The sequence below is a fragment of the Elephantulus edwardii genome, unplaced genomic scaffold, assembly GCF_000299155.1.
Source record: "Elephantulus edwardii isolate Elephantulus edwardi_28Jun2011 unplaced genomic scaffold, EleEdw1.0 scaffold00124, whole genome shotgun sequence".
Taxonomy (NCBI): Eukaryota; Metazoa; Chordata; class Mammalia; order Macroscelidea; family Macroscelididae; genus Elephantulus; species Elephantulus edwardii.
The window spans coordinates 4555467-4576847 of record NW_006399874.1 but is presented as its reverse complement, the minus strand read 5'-3'; the positions used below and the strand labels follow the sequence as shown (position 1 = coordinate 4576847).

Sequence of the window (21381 nt, the reverse complement as noted above, 5' to 3'; positions counted from 1 at the left end):
ATATATATATAAACTTTTTTTTTTAGCAAAAACTACTTTTCTTTAAGCTTCTAGTATCTCTGAAAGAGTCTAAAATCCCAACTTTCTCTCATTTTTATTTGTATTTAACAAATCAGTTTGGAGCATGAATGCTAAATTCTTTTTGCCATACTTCACATCTATATTCTTTTATCTGACAGTAGATTATGACTTTTTCTATAAAACTGAAAACATGGAATATTTTGTCAAAACAATAATAGATTATTTTTTAATTTAAGGTTACAATTAAGATTAATTGCATTTACATGTGTTTCATTTAAGATTACCTTGAGTTAAATATATACAGATCTCAAACAGACAAAATTCTTATCTTTCCCCACATTCCTTAAAATGATGTGGGCTATGGGTTGGGTAGAGAATTGAAACATTTGAAGTTGTCAGTTGCTAAAAATGGTATTATCCCAATATCATACAGAGTCCCAGCAGTCTAGTCCTTAGGGAGCTGTCTTTCTGACTCAAAGCCCATGACTTTCTGGCCACTTGAGTCCACTAAACAGATGGTCAGTTGCCTCTCTACGATTGATTGCCTCTCAACCCACGTTGCATTGGCTTCAACTCAGTGACAATTAGATTGAGTTTTTAATTTTTTTTATCACAATAAAAGTTAATAAAGATTAGGGAGTTATTTGGGTAAGATGAACAAGGCTGGGAAAGTCTTTTTGAAATGAAGGAAAAGCAATTAGTGCATAGTTGCATCACAGGCATTTTGGGTCATTCAGTCAATTCCTGTGGGTTTATTAGATACAAAACAAGTTGAAATTTATACTTACATCTCTGAATGACATCACAATTTAGAGTCTGATAAATCCTCAGATGAGTATTTTTCAGACTGTGTATCCTGAAGAGAAACAAAATGTTCATACACTTATCTTTATAACATCAATATGTCATAAGGAGCTGGTTTATGTCAGGGACTCCTTTTATAGCCCTGTGTTTTAAGAAATAAACAGTTTGAAAGTCACTTTTTCCAAAAGCAATGGCTTGAAACACAAAACCAGTAGGTTTGGGATGGCTTTTGGTTTAGCAGCTTACCTCTGCTATGCCTCTAAATTGAAAATAACATTTTCCTTAGGCAGATGTGAATACAATGCCCTAAGCCAATTCCAGTGCTTATCAAAAATCAAAAAGCTCAGAGTATCAGTCCAAGATGTCTTGGATTTTTAGTCACAACTGCAATAAAATATGATACATCAAAGCATACATCACCTTCACATACTGTGGTTTTGATGTTTACACTGAGATAATATTAAGGTTTTTAAGAATATATCATTCTGATCCCATCTTTATTTTCTCTGTACTCAGTAAGTGTCCCCATTAGCACATGTTGTTGTTCTTAAGTGCCATCAAGTGTAACTCACAGCAACTGAATAGAAAACAGATCTGAACCCTCTCCTAGCCTTTGTCATCCTCTCAGTCTCTGATACTTTCAAGCCCACTGCTGGAGTCACTGTGTCAGTTTACTTTGTTGAGGCCCTTCCTCCCTTTTACTATCCCTCCACCTTTCCAAGCTTGGTGCTCTTTTCCAAAGAATAACCTTTTCTAGCAACATGCTCCAATATATGAGAAGAAGCTTCATCGTCTTTGCATCCAAGAAGCACTCTGGCTGCATTTTCTCCAAGACATATATGTTTGTTCTTTTTTAGCCATCCATGGGTGTTGTTCAACACTATAGTTCAAAGGCATCAATTCTGTCATACTTATTCATTGTCCAGCTCTCAGGTACATAGAAAGTGACTGAAAAAACCAAGGCTTGAATCAAGTACACTTTACTCCTCGTATGACACCATTGCTCCTTAATAATTTGAAGAGGTCACTGACCAAAGACTTTCCCTGTGCACTATGTCTCCTGATCTCCTGACTGCTAGTACTAAGTGTATTGATTGTGTATCCAAGTATGATAAGGCCATTGACAGTCTTCATCTTTTTTCTATCTATCATAATGTTTCCTATTCATCAGTGGCAAGGATTTGAGTTTTCTAGACTCTGAAGTGAAATCCATGTTGAAAACTGCAGCATTTAACTTTCTACAGCAAGTTTTTCAAGGGTTCCTCAAGCAAGCAAGGTTGTGTCATCTGCATTATTAAGGTTACTGATGAATCTTTATCAAATCCTGATGCTACATTCTTCTTCATAGATTTCAGTGTCTCCAATAATTTGGTCAACATAGATATTAATTAGGTATGGAGAAAAGATACAATCCTGACAGAGAACTTTCCTTATTTTAAACCATGCAGTGTCACTTTCCTCTATTCACACAATAGACTCTTGGTCTAGATATAGGTATCTCACAAGTGCAATTAAGTGTTTTGGAATTCACAATTCTTCTCAATGTTAGCCATAATTTGTTATGATCCACACTGGAAAATGCCTTTGCATAGTAAACAATAAAAAAACACAGACATTCTTCTGATATTCTCTGCTTTTAGTCAGGATTCATTTGACATCAGTAATGATATCCCTAGTGCCTATGGTTCTTCTAAAGCTAGTTTGAACATATGAATTCCTTGTCTACATATTATTCTAGCCATATTTTAATTCTCTTCAGCAGTATTTTATTTGCATATGATATTACTGATATTGCTCTATAATTTCCACATTTTGTTGAGGTACCTTTCTTAAGAACGGGAACTGTCAGCCAAGCAGCTGTCCTACAAATTTTCTAGCATAGATTGGTAAGTACTTATAAGGCTGCATCTGTCATTTAAAACATATCAATTGGCATTCCATTGATTCCTTGGTCTTTATTTTTTCCAGTGCCTTCAGTGCAGCTTAAACTTCTTCCTTCATAACCATTGGCTCACGATCATATAGTACCTTCTGAAATATTTCAGTGTTGGTCCATTCTTTGATACAGTGAGTCTTCATATTCTCTCTGTTTTATTTCAATGTTTCCTGGATCATTCAAGATTTTGCCAATAGCATCTCTGAGTGTTGCAACTTGTTGTTGTTGTTGTTGTGTGCTATCAGTTTGCCTGCAACCCATAGTGACTCCATGTACAGTAGCTCTGACTCAGCTAGTCTTCTTAATTATGACACACTAACCCCCATTACCCCAGTTACTATATCAATCCATCCCATCTGGAGTCTTCCACTCCTGTTCTGTCCCTTCACTATTCTGAGCATGATGTTCTTCTCCAAGGACTGGTCTCTCCTGGCCATGTGACCAAAGTATATGAGACAGAGCTTCAAAATCCTAGCCTCTGAGGAGAAACTTGGTTTTAACCTCTCCAACTCATTGAAAGTTGAGCCTTGAATTTGTCTTTCAGTTCTTTTTAACTAGAGAAATCCCAAACGATTTCTTCCATTTTTATTCTACAATTGTAGATCTCTGCATATTCTATTTTAATACTTTGCTTTGTCTTTTCTAGCTACCCTAAGAAATCTTCTGTTCTATTACATTACTTTAGCATCTCTTTGTTTTGTCTTTTTGACATATTAGTGAAATTTTTTCTTTTTTTTGTGTGAAATTTTCTGACATCCATTTCAGTTCTTTTCTATCTCCTCTGTCTTTTTAGCAACATTTTTCTCTGTTTATGGATGATATCCTTAATATCCCACAACATGTCTGATATTTTATCATTGTTGCTACATTGAGTGTGAACCATTTTTCTCTGTGTCTGTCTTCTATCAGAGAATCACTGGATACCCTTCAAAGATCCTTTCCCTATACCCTCCCCTATTACCTCTCTCCATATATATCTAAGATGTATATTTCACCTTCAATATTGTCTCTCAACAGACAAGCTCATCTTCCTTTCACTCCAAGTACCACTCTACTAATTTAATAGATGTTATCTCTCCTCTCTTCCTGGTGCTCAGCTGCAAGGCATGCATATTATCCAAGAGCTTTCAGGGCCATTTCATTCCATTACTGTTGTTTTTGTTATTGTTAGGTGCCATTGACCCATAGCTCTATTAATTTTGCCTTATCCTGTGCTATCTTCATCATCTCCGATACACCGGAGTTCACTAAAAGTCACTGTGTCAATCCTCTTCTTGAGTGTCTTCTTCTCCTTCACTGATCTTGACCTTTCCAAGCATGATGTTCTTTTCTGAGTACTGGCCTCTGCTAACCACATGCCCTAAGTAATTGCAATGAAGTTTCGCTTTCTTTGCCTCCAAGAAGCACCCTAGCTGCACATTTCCCAAGACATAACTCCCATTACCAGCACTACTTGTTTCTTTGCTAGATTTAGTATAAACAATTTTGTGGCATAGTCCATAGAGTACTGTGCTACTAATCCAAAGGCTACACCTCTCCAGCAGTTCACACCCAACGGTTCTATGGAAAAAGATAGGCAGGCTTCTCTCATGTGATTTGTACCCTTGGAAAACCTACTGCAGGGGCAGCTATGAATCAGTTCTGACTCAATGGCAATCATTTGAGTTCATAGCTATTACTGTTAGCTACCATCCAATTAGCCCCTGGGGCCTGACAGCCCCAGGCACAACCAAAACAAATGCTGCCTCATCTTGCTACACTACCATGATGGGTGGCAGATTAGACCTTAGTGATCCATAGAGTTTCCATTGCCTGATATTAAAAATTAACTTGCCAGACTTTCCTCCCTAGTTGGTGTAGTCTGTAAGCTCCTCTAACATCTATTTTGCATCATAACAACAAGAATATGAATGAGATTCATTGGTCAGAAATGTAGCCCAGTTTTGTTGCATGTAAGACAAGATTTCTACCACTGAAGCAGAATGTTGGTGCATCTTGAAACCTTCATTGTCTATTAGATTATTACTAATAGTAGGCATTAAGAGCTTTGATTAGTAATTAGATATTAGAAATATATTACATTTGGTGAATGGGAAGGTTATAGATAATAAGAAGAGGAACCGTATAATATTATTAAGAAAAAGAAAGCTCAGAGGTGTGCAAGCGTTACTAACAACAAATTTAAATATTATACACACATAATCCTGCATTATAAGTAATAACAAACATTAAACTACAAGAGGATACATAAGGTGGCAGGTGTAACTAATAGTTACTAGCAGGTGAAAGAGACTATGCCCATGATTAGACAGCTAATATCTCTTTTGCTTATTTTTCTGTGCCACAAATACATCGTTAAATACATAGTTAAAGCCAAGAGGAGTGCAAAGTTATACAAATGTTTAACCATAACCAAACACCTTGAGAAAATGAGTTGCTAATCCTGTGGCCTCAGGACCAAAGGCTCATGGGCCTCAATTTATATATAAGCTCACTAAGACAGTGTTCTAGGCATCCTGTTTTGGTGAAGATCTGCTTGGGTCTTAAAAGCTTTCAAGCATCCACCTAAAGTGCAACTGTTCATTCAAAAACAAAATTAGCACATGTTGCAAAGGGCCTTTTAGAACCTCAGCCTCCAAGACCCTGATAGAAGGTTGTCACTATGAGACAGAACAGGCAGTGAGCTGGAGAGAGCAGTGATAACCTTCAAGCTGCTGCTACTTCCTGAGGCCAGTGTTCACTCTTCCACTGGTGCAGGAGGTCATGAGGAGCTGCATTCCCCTGTGGCCCCTCTGAACTACTTTGGAGCTGCTCAAATGATGGAGGGAGACTCTTTCACCCCTCACCCCCCTGTATTCACTAATAACATACTCTGTTAATCAAGTTCTGGAGTAATGCTCCCTAGCCCTTCCAGCATTTTACAAAGACTTGTGTGAAACAGATTGTATTCTCCTTGAATCCCCTCTGTTCTCTGGGAGTTAGATGTGCAACCATTGGAACTCCACTAGAAGAAAGTCTCAGTCACATTTCCAAAACCACTGCTTTCCTCTGTTCGTTGGGATATTGCTCTGAATCAGTGCTTTCTGTGTTCAACTTTTGCTTGAGATGAATTTTTTCCCTCAAGAGGTTGTACAATCTTGTCCAAATATATACTTGGTGAATTAAGCTTACCAATATTTTAGGAATACTTAGATGTGTCAGAGTTCTAAAATGGATGCACGAGTTTGTTATCAAGCTGATATAATCTTTTTATTTTAATCATATTTTTCTATTACCCTACTATTTTTATTTCCAGGGTCGCTATGAGTCGCAGGCAACTTGATGGCACATAACAACAACAACAACATATTAAATGCTTAGGATGTTGGTCTATGTTTCTATTTAATCTATCCTTTCTCTCTCTCTGAATTACAAACTCTTCAAAATATACTAAAAAAAGAAATCCAAATTACTCAAAGCACTTTGAAAAATACTTTGTGAAATTCTCCAAAAATGAGTGCACTGTGGAAATTACATGGGGTAATTTAATAGCATATTTCTAAAAGAAAGAAGTGAGCCTAAAAAGGTTATATACTGTGTAATTAACTATATACCATTCTGGGAAATACAAAGCTTTGTTGTTCTTGGTTATTTTTATTGTTGTTTTAAGTGGTCTCATTGAGTCAAGTAAGATTTACAGACTGTGAACAACAGAACTGAACCCTGTTTATCCTGCGTCATCTTCTTTATCATAACCATATATGAGCCCATTCCTGCAGTTATTGTGTTAATCCATCTCATTGAGGGTCTTTCTCTCTTTTTCTGATCCTTCATCTTTTCTAACATTGTGTCTCTTTGCAAGAAGTAGTCCTTCCTAACAATATACCCAAAGTATAGGCTTAGAATAAAATTAATAGTTTCTAAGGGCTCAGACATTGAAACTCAACATCAAGAAAACAAAGATTCTCACCACTGGGCCACTATGGATGGTGAAGATTGAGATAGTTAACAATTTTAGTTTACTTGGTTCCACAGTCAACACTCTTGGTAACAGCAGCCAGGAAATCAGGAGACGAATTGCATTGGGAAAGTCAACTGTGAGGGACCTCTGAAGAGTACTAAAGAGCAACAATGTCAGGCTGGAGACTAAAGTATGCCTGATCCAGGTTATGGTCTTTGCAATTACGTGCTATGCATCGGAGAGTTGGACAGTGACTAGGGATGACAAAAAGAGAATTGATGCCTTTGAGCTGTGTTGCTGGAGAAGAGTAATGAATATACCATGGACTGCTAGGAGAACAAACAGGTTTGTCCTGGAGAGGATGAAGCCAGAATGCTCCTTGGAGTCAAGGATTCTGAAGCTTCATCTGACATACTTTGGACATGTGGCAAAGAGGGACTGGTCCTTGGAGAGGGACATCATGCTTGGAAGAGTGGAGGGACAGTGCGGGAGAGGAAGACTCTTGATGAGATAGATTGATTCTGTGATTGGAGTGGTCGAATGAGTGTGTTTTAGATGGTGAGGTTGGCACAGGATAGAACTGTGTGTAGGGCTCTTGTGCATCACTATGAATCGCAAGTGACTTGATGGCACATAGCAACAACAACAACAAAGGGCTCAGAGAGGACAGAGGGGTGATTAGGTGGTACACATTGTATTTTAATGGCAATGAATCTATTCTGCACGATGGTGCAGTGATGAATGCATGATATTACAAAAACATTGTATAACAAAGACAATTAATTCTGAACCATAAATTTCAGTTAAAGATATTGATATGTCCATCAAATTGCAATCAAAGCACCTCACTAATTTCCCCCAAAAAATGGTTTATTGTGCCTGAGTCATCCCATTGTTAGCCCCACTAATTTTTTGTGGTAATTATGTGCTCTTGTCTCAGAGCTGACCCGCCAGTGTATTTTCAGAGGCTTTAAACCTCACAGTTCATAGGGTTTGGGGAGACCTGTTATTAAAGAAGTAGATGACCAGTCCTGATTCCTTGTCTATCTTAATCTGTTAGCTCTACTAAAACCTGGCCACCAGGGGTAACCCTTGGGGCATAGTTTTCAGTACCACAACAACTCACAAGTTATTGAAATTGAAAATTTTTATCAAATCTTGGAGGCTGAAATTGAGCAAACATGTAATCATGGTGTGTTAATGATAATTGGTGACTGGAATGCAAAAAATTAGAAACAGCGAAGAAGGAATAGTAATTTAAAAATATAGGCTTGGTGACAGAAACTAGTCTGAAAATAGAATGGTCAAATTTTATATTTTCAATAATTTATTCATTGCAAATATAATTTCTAAAAGACACAATAGGCTACATTAAACATGGACCTCACATGATGGACGACTGCATGAGAATCAGATTGGCTACCTCTGTGGAAGTAATCATTGAAGAACCTCAATATCAGTAATCAAAACTAGACTGGGGTACAAGTTCAAACCGAGGCCAAAGAAAATGAAAATAAGACCATGAGAACTAAAATATGGTCTTGAATATATTCCATCAGAATTTCAAAAATCTTCTTAAGAATAGGTTCGAAGCGTTGAACAACAATTGTTGAAAACCAGATGAGTTATGCATTTACATTAAAACAAATAATATCAATCATGGAGAAAGCAAAAGGTCATTACAAAGACAGAAGAAAAAGAAAAAACTGAAATGGATGTCAGAAAAATGGATGTCTAAGAATTGTACTGGATTGTCAAGAAGCCACAACAAAAGGAAAACATTTCTAAGTAAAAGAGTTGAACAGAAAGAAGTTTTCAAAGGGCCACTCAAGAAGAGAAAGCAAGTATTTAGAATGTTCAGAGAGACCTGCAATTGGAGAATAAAAAAGGAATAACTCAGTCTGCATTCCTCAAGCGGAGATAACTGAAAAACAAATTTAAGTCTCAAGTTGCAGTATTGAAAGATGCAATGAGCAATATATTGAATGACCTAGAAAGCAGCAAAGGAAGATAGAGGGAATACATAGAATCACTGTACCAAAAAGAACTGACTAACACTGAAAAATTTCAGGAAGTACTATATGAGGAGGAGCCAATGGTAATGAAGGAGGAAGTTGAAGCTGCATTGAAGGCATTGGAAAAAAATTAGGCTCTAGGACTCAGTGAGATACCAATTGACTTGTTTCAATCAACAGATGCACTCTTGGACACCTGTCTATGACAAGAAACTTGGAGGACAGCTGTCTGGCCAAAAGATTGGAAGAGGTCCATATTTTTTCCCATTCCCAAGAAAGGTGATCCAATAGAATGTGGAAACTATAGAATAATATCATTAATAACACATGCTAACAAAAGGCTGCTGAAGATCATTAAAAAATGGTTGAAACAGTACATAAATAAGGAACTCAGAAGTTCAAGCAGGATTTAAAAGAGACCATAGCAACAGAGATATTATTGCACATGTCAGATGTCAGATGGATCCTGACTAAAATTAGAAGAGTACCAGAAGAATGTCTATTTATGCTTTATGGACTATGCACAGGCATTTTGCTTTATGGATCATAATAAGTTACAGCTAAAATTGACAAGAATTCGAATTTCAGAGCACTTAATTGTGCTCATATGAAGCCAATACCTAGACCAGGAGCCTGTTTTGTGAACAGAGCAAGGGAACACTATGTGGTTGAAAAATAAGAAGAGAGTTCATCAAGGTTGTGTTCTCTCTCCATACCTATTCAATCAAATATGTTTAGTAAATTAATTGAGAACTGGACTCTGTGAAGAGGAATGTGGTATCGGGATTGGAGGGAGGCTCATCAGAATCTTGCACTATGCAGAGACACAATCTTGCTTCCTGGAAGTGAGACAGATGAGGAAAATATTGAAACTGTCAACAAGTTCACCTGATCCACAATCAGTACCATTGGTACCAGCAGTCAGGAAATGAGGAGATGCATTGCATTGGGAAAGTCTGCAGTTAAGGCCTTCTCTATATACCTCATTAAGGAGTAATGGTGTCAGTTTGAGAAGTAAGTTGAGTCTGGTTCAGACCATGGACTTTCTGATCATTTGCTATGTATCTGAAAGCTGGATAATGAAGAAGGATGACAGAAGAATTGAGCTTTGAACTGTGAGAAGATTACTGAACAAATATGTCTTGGAGAAGGTGCAGCCAGAATAGGGTGCAGCCAGAAGTGCTTTTTGGAGGCAAAGACAATGAGGCTTCACCTCACATACTTTGCACATGTTGCTACAAGGGGCTATTCCTTGGAGAGGAAGATGATGATCAAAAAGGTAGAGGGTCATCAAAGGAGAGGAAGATCCTTGACCAGTTGGATTAACATGGTGACTGCTGAAATGGGCTCTAGTATGTCAGGAAGTGTGAGGATAGCACAGGATAAGAAAGGATTCAGATCTGTTGTTCATAGGGTCACTAGGGTCATACTCAGCTTGATGGCACCTAACAACAACATAACAATACTCGCAGGAAGAGAATGGAACTCTTTCTCCCATGGAGTCACTGGTGAATTCTAACTCACTGCCTTTTGGTTGCTAGCACAAACTATTAAGCTACCAGAGCTCCCTTACCAAACTAATTTATATATGATGTTAGTAACAAGAGAAAATGTGTGGATAGAGATAAAAGACTATATGGGAATGGCCTTTTCTTTCAGTATAGTTTTTCTATAAAGCTCTAAAATAACTGAAAAATAAATGCAGTAGAATATAAACAAATATTACCTTTGAAAGCTAAGTCCACAGTGACAAACACATAAAAATAGTTTTTTCAACTCAAAATGCTTCAGGTAGATTTCTTTATTATTTATATACTTGTGACATTTAAAAATAATGTTTTTAAGTAAAATTAAATTTATAAAAGTAAATTTTCGAAAACATTTACTATTTTCTGATACATTTAATATTTTCTAGCTTGCCAGTAACATGGTCCAGAAAGACAGCTAACTATTCAGACATTCAAAAGAATTAGTCATTTTAATCAGCATAGGTATTTTGTGTCTGAAAAAGTAGGCCAAATAGTTAATGCTTCAGTGGTGTATCTCAAAATCCAGGGTAACTAAGCAAGCATTAACTTATGGAATCTTAATAGTCACCTCATTGCTAAAGTAAAAAGGAAACCAGGAGGAAACTTAATAATATTAAAAGTTATTTTAAAGGGAGTTCACATTGGTTTGAAAGGTACTTTGCTTCACACACAATATCCACCTTTGTAAAGTCTCAGAAACCCATATTTGTAACATACACACATCTTTGCCATTTTCAGAACATAAATCTTTAGGGAAGTATTATTTCTGTATTATTTCTCCACAGATAAAAATTAAAATACTGAATATATTTGGAATAATAATAAAGGAAAGCCCCTTGCCAACCAAGGAAACTTGGAACTCTGTGTTAAGTGCTTCTTTGACTATAAAAGGGTCAGTGTGTGTTGTAATGAATGGAAAACTGATTTTACTGTATTCTATTTGTGGATGTCTCGTGACAACCTATTTCAGTATTAGAAAGATCATATATTAAAAATGATGTTTTGCACTCATCAATGTATACAAGTAAAAATGTAGTTCCTGTTAAATTAACCCTCCGTTGAAAAAAATAAAAATAAAATCCACAATAACGCTTTATGTTGTACTCCAAAATGGAAAAAAAAATATAAAATTTTGAGGAACAGATTGCCAGTTATTCTATTCCATAATAGTTACATTTCTCAGTTCTTTTTTTTTTTTCTTTTACTGAGCTCTCTGTCACTGGAAACATCTTAAACCAATTTCAAGTGCTACACCTGAATAAACATGTTGTAAAAGTGTTTATGTATTGAAGTGGGTCAGTTCAAGGTATGGTATTTGGCTGGAACTTCTAATTTCTCTTTTTACAGCAAAAGGGCTGCCAGAAGGAGGAAGTCTGAGCTGAATTAATACATTTGTTACAGTGGAAGTAGAATGGAAACTGCGCAGACCACAAATCAAACTGCCTCTTTCATTTATGCCAGTGATAGAGTTTTTCTAAGAAATATAGACTCTGGCATAAAGCCACCATACGTTTGCATTTAAAAGAGAAACCTATATGCTTATTTGTTTAAGGTTTACTACTTTGATTATTTATAATTTTGGGGGGAGGCGCGGGACTAAGCATAGTGGTATTTGTGAGGTAAGTGGCTTTCTAAACCTTATAAGAACCCAGCACACTCCAGAACAATTGTTGAGGACTCTGATGGTGTCTGGGCTGGTACATGCATTTTTTTTCTTTTTCTTTCCAAACCAATACCTCCACATTTAAAGGACCTCTGTGTCCCTCCCAGGGGCTGCACAGCCTCATACGACACAGTCTCATTTTCTGATGGGAGAATGTCTCTGTACAACACAAGGATATACAAAAATGTTTATGTTGCCCAAACAATTCTGTTAAAAGAAAGGGTTTATTTGCTAAAATGCCATTGATTACCATCTCAGGGACTTAACTAGTTTTCCTCTTCTTTCTTCTAAGGTGGATTAGATCTTATAATAGGCTGAGGTTGCTCCACAGTTTTTACTGAATAAATATTAAAGAAAGCATGTACATCTCTCATGAGCCAGAGTCAATCACGCACATATTTCCAACCACACTGGATATGACTCCTGGGAAATTGATAACTTCTGTATCCAGAGTAGAAAACTTTCGTGCATTTTTAATAATTTTCAGCCATATTTTCAACTTAAGGATGGAACAGTTTCTCCTTTTTGGGTAGTTTTTGTAGAACCAGATATAAAATCAATGGTTTTCTTTCTGGGGATAGTTTTATATTTTACTTATTTTCACAGATAATTCTTTTGAACTAGAAGAGCCTGTGGCTGTTAGGTCCTAGTAAGCTGACTATGACTCATAGTATCCCTATGAACAACTGATCTTTACCTCACCCTGTCATGCAACATTCTCACAATTTCTGTTTGCCTCAGGCCCACTGTGGTAGTTGCTCTGTCAATCCATCTTGTTGATAGTCTTCCTCTTCTTCACTGAAGAGCCTAACAGTAAAGTATTAGATATAAAATATAGGGGAAGGCAGTAATACTTTACTTGTAGAGTTTTTGTGCAGCTAAATTAAATTTGTGCAACGAAATTAAACATTAACCCAATGATCTTCTTTATTAGGAAGAGTTGTATATTATATTTATTTTCACAGAAAATTATTTTTAATGCAACGAACTTTGTAAAAATACATTCTTAGAGGTGGAAGATAGTAATGCCTGATTTGTAGGTTGTTTGTACAAATTGAATAGCATGTATATGACATTTGGAAAAAAATGTTTTTCTCTCTCTCACTCACACACAAACCCCATCGTAAACATGGTAGTTGCCATTGTAACTTTTATTATTATTATTATCACCCACAACGGAAAAGTATGTTATCAATGTTCACTGCTTCCCTCGAGGACACCTGGATTCTATTACATTTCTATACAGGTTTGATAAAACTACTTTCTTATCATAGTAGCCACAGGCACAGACACAGGTCAGGGGTTGGGAATACAGAGGCTCATGTAAATGCTGAGAGTCTCTAAAATCATCGGAGTTTGTTTTTATATTATTATTATTTTTCCCCTTTTCTAAGAGTGTGCACCAATTCCTAGAATGTGAGTTTGGTTTGCATCTTCTGAAATTCTTACAGTAATACATTATATCAATACTAAAAGAGGAAAGGACTCTGATATTTATTTGCGTGCTTACTTCACAACAGCTTCCACTGAGATTTAGTTAGAGTTTAAAACAAACCTCCCTTCCCACACTGGGCTTCCAGAAGGATCAGAAAGAGCTTTAAGTAAAAGCTTTGTAAAAATGTCTGGGTATTTGCCAGAGGTGAAGGAGGGAAGGCTATCAGCACTAATTAACACTTAGCCTCCTGGAAAAAGGTGGAGAAAGGTGAAACCTCCCCTTTAAACATATAGCTTTTATCATGTAGACAAAAATAAAAGGCATTTGATTTGGAAAAGTTCATAGTCTGTATTTTTAAAAAGTTATTATTGAATGTGAAGATTTCCAGACTGAGGGGAGTTAAGTTGTTCGACTGCTGGCTTCAACATCTGAGAAGATAGCAGTTAGTAAAGGCATCCGGAGGGCGTGCAATGTTGGGAAAATGAAGCAAATGAAAAACCAAGAGTGGATCATCAGCAAACCCTCAGTGTTTATACCAATCTGTATAGAAAATGTTCTGATAATGCTTTAAAAGCTGTCCCCCCCTGGACCGAATACCCTCAGAACCCATTCATGTTAGGTAAACTGTATGTCTTTCTCATAAACTAAAAAGTGTGTGTGTGTGTGTGTGTGTGTGTGTGTGTGTGTGTGTGTGTGTGTGTGTCTTATGTTCTAGGACGCAGTATAAATGTAAAATCTGCTGGTCTTGTGGGAAGACATGGCCCTCAGTCAAAACAGCCATTCATGGTGGCCTTCTTCAAGGCAAGTGAGGTCCTTCTTCGATCTGTGAGAGCAGCCAACAAACGGAAAAATCAAAACCGCAATAAATCCAGCTCTCATCAGGACTCCTCCAGAATGTCCAGTGTTGGAGGTAAGAGAAAACTGGAGCAGTAGTTGTGGGCAGAGAGTTATGGGGTCATATGTTGCAAATTAAGTAGCCACAATAAATTCACCCTCTGTATATACCTACATTGACTCCATTAAATCATCCAGTGATGTTTCTAGCATCTCCAGAATATTTTGTCAATGAATCATTCAGCAATCCATTTTAAAGTAAGTATGACTTGCTTTCATTTGTTGAAAGATTCAGTTCAAATTAAAATCAAGCTGGCAGTAATAAAAATACTGAAATGGCTAGATCAACAGAGCTTAGCCAAAACTCGACTGCTCAATTTTCTGGGCTGACTTCCCCAAAGCTGTTCAAGTATGGATGGGTAACCAGGTAAATTCAGCATAAAATATTTCTTTAATGCTTCAAGTAATACATATGAATTTTACAGGTTATATTCTTTCTCAGAATAGGAAGAGGAAAGATTTAGGATAAGGAAACTAAGAAAATATTTATAATCCTGTTGGTCATTTAGAGAAATATTATCTGAATAGAGAAACACTGGTGGCCTAGTAGTAAAGAAGTGTGTTGCCAACTCAAAGGTAAGTGATTCAACCCACCAGCTGGCTCTCAGTAGAAAGATGAGCGATGATCTCATGTTGTGCAATTTGCAGCCTCTGAAAACCTACCTGAGGGCCAGCTGTGAGTAAGCTATGACTCGATTGCACATAGCAACAATGATCTAAAGAAAGATTTAGGTATATTTGACACACATAAATATTTCAAGAAAATAGAACAAGTGTATAATTTATCTGAACTTCCTTGAAGTTTGATCTTAATTTATAGAAAATGAGATAAAATTCAGTTAATGAGAAAACATCTGGTTATTTCTATTTATAAGCTTCTTATTTAATCCAGGCTGCTAACAAGGTTTCAGAAACAGTTCTTAGATTAAAATGAAATATTAGTCCAAGAAATGATTTTTCTTTATTAAAAATGATCGGTTTAAAAGTGATATACGATAACATATTATGATTATCACAGGAATCCAGAATTAAGGTTGCATTTGGGGTGGGGGCTGGGTCAGGGGCAGGGGTGGGGGGGGGGGGGGGGGTTGCATACCAAAGAGGAAGTTTATCTTTTGCTTTTCAAAGAGAGGAGTGAACTGGAGGGAGGGGGGTAAAGAAAAAAATGCGTCAATGAATGAATGAAAATCCAAAATCTCTGTAAATGTGCATTAAAATTAATAAAAAAAAATTTTAAAGAAGTTTTGGAATGGGGAAAAATATTGGTTTGGATGGAGGAAAAGTAACTTATATCACCCATACTTAGTCTATAATAATTCATTCATAAAGTGTGTATTTTCCATACTCATTATCACTATATGCATAATGTGGGCATACTGGTGGCTTAGTGGTTAGTGGTAAGGAGTTGAACCATCAAAGGCATGTGGTTTGAATCCATTAGCTGCTCCAGGAGGGAAAGAGGGACAATCTCCTTCCGAGCAATTTACTGTCTCTGAAAACCTCCCTGAAGGTTGGTTCCAATTTGGTAGTACATCACCATCATGTCACATCACAATACAATATAACAACATAACATAACATATAATATTATTGAAGGGGGCTTCTGTGGCAGAGTCCATATGGAGTAGTTCTGCTGACTCGAAGGCTTCACCTCTCAGGCTTGGAATCCACTAGCAGTTCTGAGGGACAAACCTGAGCAGTCTCCTCCAATGTGATTTACAGCCTTAGAAACCCAATAGAAGGTTGGCTATGAGTCAGTTCCTACTCCACGGCAATGAGTTTTTGAGTTTTATATGCATGGTACTTTGTGAGGTACAATGAATGAGATAACAGAAGAGACCAAATTCCTGCATTTGATAGTTTAGAAATTAAAATACTTTGCTCTGCCAAAAAGCCTCAAATGATTTACTCTTCTTTTTGAAATCTTTGTTTTCCCCAGACTAGTTGAAGAGAGACAAACTACTCCCTGTATATTTATTACTCAAAACATGTATGAGAGTTCAGATAGGAAATACATGATTATAAATGAAGTAAAAATATATCACTTTTTTTTTCTCCTGAGATCCTCAACAAAAATATTAGATGGAATGTATTGGAGTCTTCCTGAAATGTAGGTACCAGGAGCATCACGTTAGAAGTAACTTTGTTGTGTTTAACAACAGGAAGAGGGAGGAAATTTCTATATGGAATTGTATTACACTGAATTATATGTCACATATATAATGATGCTTTAATATAATTTTCCAACCGATAAATTGAACTACCTTTTTCTCTTACAGTAAAATATGATATTAGCACCTTATTACAAAGCTATTTTGTCAAGATCTTCACAAAATGTTTAGCTTGGCAAAACAGTGTAATTGCTTAATATGAAAGATGGAGAAAAATAATTTTCTAAGACCTTTTCTTCCCTGTAAATACTAGCCTGTCAAAGCTGTATATTTTTCTTTTCATGTGGAATGGTTCTGAAATGGGTTGAAATGTTTTTAATTTACTGGAGCAGAATGCATTAAGGAAAATAAAAGGTCTGCTAAACGTTGAATTGAATAGTAAATAATTTTTGAGGAAATTACAAAGGAAGAAGAAAAAAAAAAGAGTATAAGTTGTGTGCTTATTATTAGAGCTCATAATGGCTTTGGCAGAGGCATCCCAGTGCCTGAAATCATCAAAGGCTTGTTCTCCATTGGTGAACCCTATTTATCTTCTCTTCCTGAACACAAGTAACAAATGTACTTCTATAACTCTAAATGAATAAAACAGATGGAGCAGAGTTCATATAACTTTTCACCAGTTTCCTAACACCAGTTAGAGTACAAAATTATTCTAATATAGACCAATATTTTCTTTTTTGAAAATTTCTCACTGGCAACTGTGTCTGTGAAATATGCAGTAGATGTTTTTGGAAGGTGTTCATATTTTGATAATAAAGAGAAAAAAAGTAGCTGGTTTGTGTCTATGAGACTTAACCTTTCAATAGGTAGTAATCAAGGAGACAGGGGAAAACTCTCTGTGGATATGGCCCCAAAGACAGGGCTTTAAGAGAAGGAATGCTAATATAAACAGAAAATTTAATACTTAGGAGACTTAGAAGGCTGGTGAAATTTTCAACTATCCAAATATAAATAATAAATGTTGTACTAATACTAGAGTTTTACAGTGAAATACTATGAGAAAGTCCACAGCTAAAAAGGGGGATGGGCATAGGTTAAAAAGTTGTATTATTTTTTGTTTTTATCCCAAAGAATTTCTTCAAATGTTAAAAGTCACAATTAGTGCTGACAATTAAAACTCTACTTACTCCTTTTCCATTTCAAAAATTTCCGACTTTCTACTTCTCACTGCCTTTCTCTCACCCTTTCTGTACTCTTTGAGGTTAGCTTAGCACAGTGTCTTTTGCAAAACAGGAGCTCCTCAAATACTTGCCTAATGAATGAATGAATGAATGATTGTTGCCGGTGCGGGAAAGGTGAACATATGTAGAACCACTGTTTCCCGGGTTTCTGAAGAAAATAGCGTCCTTGTCCTCCCATAGACCTTTGACAAGAAGGATGAGCATATGCATCAAGTCATCATCAATGGTGTATATTTGAATCTGGTGGGGAAAAGGAGGTGGAGGCAATCTTGTTGTTGTGAGGTGCCATCGACTCCTCTCTAACGCGTAGTTACCCTGCATACAACATATTTAAACTGTGCAAGATTCTGTGCCGTTCTCACAATCTTCACTAATTTGTTTCCACAATTTCTTTATTGTGATTTTAATGAAAGTTTACAGAAAAGTTAGATTTTCATTCGTTGAAATTTATTCATTGAATTTGTTGAAGTTCATTCATTGGATTTCATTGTTGTATAGTTTCTTCCCTACCCTCTAAGTGAACTTAAAAAAAAAAATGACTCATCATTGCATAATTTCTTTTTTTTGTCCCTAAAAGTATTTTTTTATTATTTATTTTAATGAAATTTTACAGAGACTTTGGATTTCCATTCATTCATTGTTGCACTTTTCTCCCTGCTCACCTCTCCCCCCAGTTCACTCTTTTCTTTGAAAAGTAAAAAAAAAAAAATTCTTTCATTGTTATACAATCCCTTCCCACTAAGTCCACTCCACTATGAAGCATTGGTTCTGGACTCCTTTCATGCATTATTTCCTCCCTCCCCCCACCCTCCTAGCCCATTTTGCATGAATCTCTTATTCTGGATTGTTTTCATACAAATAATGCCTAATCATATATTCCATTGAAATAATTCTTCCCTTTATCTGTTCCAATGCAGTGTGCATCATGTATCCCCTCTTTTCTTAGTTTCCCACCAACTTCCATGTCAGTACTGCTTTATAACAGTGGTATTATACAATCTCCACTAGTCTTAAATCCATTGTTGCAGTCACTACCTCACTTTGTCTCATTGATAGTTTTCCTTTTCTTTGCTAACCCTCTACTTGTCCAAGCATAATCTAATTCTCCAGGCTCTCACCCCTCCTGATAGTATGTCTGAACTATGTAAGACAGAGTCTCATCATCCTTGCCTGTACGGAACACCCTGACTGCAGAGCAGTACAATAACTCTGTGTGTGTGTGTGTGTGTGTGTGTGTGTGTGTGTGTGTGTGTAAAATTTGTATTTAGAATTAGCCAGCTGGACTCAAATTTAGGAGCAAGTTTAACATAGGCCTTGTTCACTCCATCAAATCTTAGTCACGTCAATGTCATAGGGCTTCTTTACAGCTTGTTTGACTTGATGCTTGTTGGCCTTGACATCCACAATGAGCACAAGTTGTTCTTTTCTATCTTCTTCATGGCTGAATCAGTGGTCGGGGAAACATGATGATGGCATAATAGTCAAGCTTGTTTCTCCTGGGGGTGCTCTTCTGGGGGTATCTGGGTTGCCTTCAAAGTTTCAGTGTCTTAGGCTGCAGGAAGGTGGGTGATGTATGGATTTTCTTCTATTTTTGTGTGTAGCTGTGGATGCCCTTCAGGATTGCCTTCTTGACTTCAGTTTTGGGAGGGGCAGGGATTCCTTCCTTGATTTCAGCACCATCTTCATAGTTGTTCATTGTTAAGTGCCGTTGAGTCACAGGCGACTCACAGCGACCCTATGAATGAAAGTTCTGGATACCTCCTTGTATAACTTTCATCCTTTCTCCAGGTTCATAGAGTTTGCAGATGCAAGCTATTGTGGTAGTGGATGCCACTCCTGCTTCCAAGCTTGTTTAATTGGGGATCTTCACTAAACACTGTCCACCGTGGTTAACCATTCTCACATTTGTCTCATCAGTGTCTCAGTGTTCAGCTTCACAGCAACCTCTGTACAGCAAGTGGACATACCAGGGTTACACGACCTAGAAGAATGTTTCACCAAAAACAATTAAAGGCAGGCTTGAGGGCTGTGGAGTAGAGTGACCCACCTTGGGAGCAAGGCTTTCTGTCTGCTAGGCCAACTGCTCTCTCTCTCTCTCTCTCTCTCTCTCTCTCTCTCTGGTGGTGGTGGTGTTGTCAAGTGCCATTAAGTTGCATAGATTACTACAAAAGCTAAATCTTAAAGAGCTAATAGCTCTTAAAGATAATAAAGACAAAAGGTTGAGAAAAATTTTAAAAACCTACTTAAAGCATGCCAAAACTGCAGTCCTTGACACTCTGCAGCAGGCGCTGTGGTGCTGGAGAAGAGTATTGAGAATACCATGGACTGCTAGGAAAACAAACAGATTTGTCCTGGAAAGGGTTAAACCGGGTGGCTCCTTGGAGGCAAAGATTCTGAGGCTCCGTCTAACATACTTTGGTCATGTTGTGAGGAGAGACCGGTCCTTAGAGAGGGACATCATGCTTGGGAGGGTGGAGGGACAGCGCAGGAGAGGAAGGCCCTCTATGAGGTGGATTGATTCAGTGACTGGGATAATTGGGATGGGAGTGTCAGAGACAGTGTGATTGGCACAGGACAGAGCGGAGTTTAGGGCTGTTGTACATCGGGTCGCTATGAGTTGCAAGCGACTCGACGGCACATAACAACAACAACAACAACTTTAAGCATGATGCTATTCTCAGGCAATGTCAATTCTGAAAAATATATGATTAGGCATTATATGCTTGAAAACAGTAAAAATAAGAGGTGCGTAGCAAAGTGACTGGGGGGCAGCAGGTGGGAGGAAATTATACAACAATGATAGAACCTTTTCTAAAAAGAAAACGAACTGAGGTGATAAGGAGGAAAATGTTCAAAAATGAGTGAGTGGAAATCCAAGTTTTCTGTAAATGTTCATTAAAATATCAATAAAAAAAGATAAGTATAGAAAAGTATTTAAGAATCTAGAAAAATAAAAGGATAATAACAAGTGCTAGTTCTTTGTATCTCTGCTTACACAGACTGCTTGCTGCACGCTCAATACTTTCTTTGAAAGTGGATCTAGTCATGGTAATGTCATGGTACTTAAATCCATTGTGATCCCATAGGGCAAGATTTTCCAACAGATATAGGAATTTAAACATTCTACATTTATTCTGGTAGTCTACCAGTAAATAGTGGTGCTGCCAACCCAAAGACATGCAGTCTGAATTCACCAGCTACTCTGTGTGGAAGAAGATTGAACACTCTCCTCCTGCGCTATTACAGCCTCTGAAAAACCACTGGACGGTCAGCTATGAGTTGGTTCTAACTTGACAGTACTTATCAATAAAATTTATTCTTAACTCTTATAGGAATATTCTGAGAAACATACATGAATAAGCGTTCATTCAGTCTTTTAAATTACTTCAAATTTAGTGTCTTTTTGAAAAATGCATATAAACAATTCAGTGTCCTCTAGGACCTTGGAAGCTGATAAGGAAAACTATGTTTCTTCTTTAACAAGTATACATATTATTTGTTACATATTGGTATTACTTGACTTTGGGGGCTTCAGAACCAAGATGTATTTTAGAGTCTCAACTGAATTTGGCTAATTTATATGAGCAATTAACAATATAATTAAATTAAAAGTATTTTTATGCATTTATTCACTAATGACTGCTATCATTTTTTTCTTTAGATAATCCACTAAAAATATCTGAGCACTAATTTTTTATTTTATTTTACTATTAATTTAATAAAAATTTACAGAAACTTTGGATTTCTATTCATTCATTGTTGCACTTTTCTCTCTACCCACCTGCCCTAAAC

General features: G+C 36.9%; 1 protein-coding gene across 2 annotated transcripts in view; it reads left to right on the top strand.

Moving 5' to 3' along the window:
• Window positions 1–21381, top strand: part of BMP5 (bone morphogenetic protein 5) — a 192333-nt gene that overhangs the window by 151530 nt on the left and 19422 nt on the right. For both annotated transcript variants that reach the window (XM_006893141.1, XM_006893140.1), the window contains exon 4: window positions 14059–14253. In XM_006893141.1, coding sequence (XP_006893203.1) covers window positions 14059–14253 — 195 coding nt within the window. The remainder of the gene's footprint in view (window positions 1–14058; window positions 14254–21381) is intronic.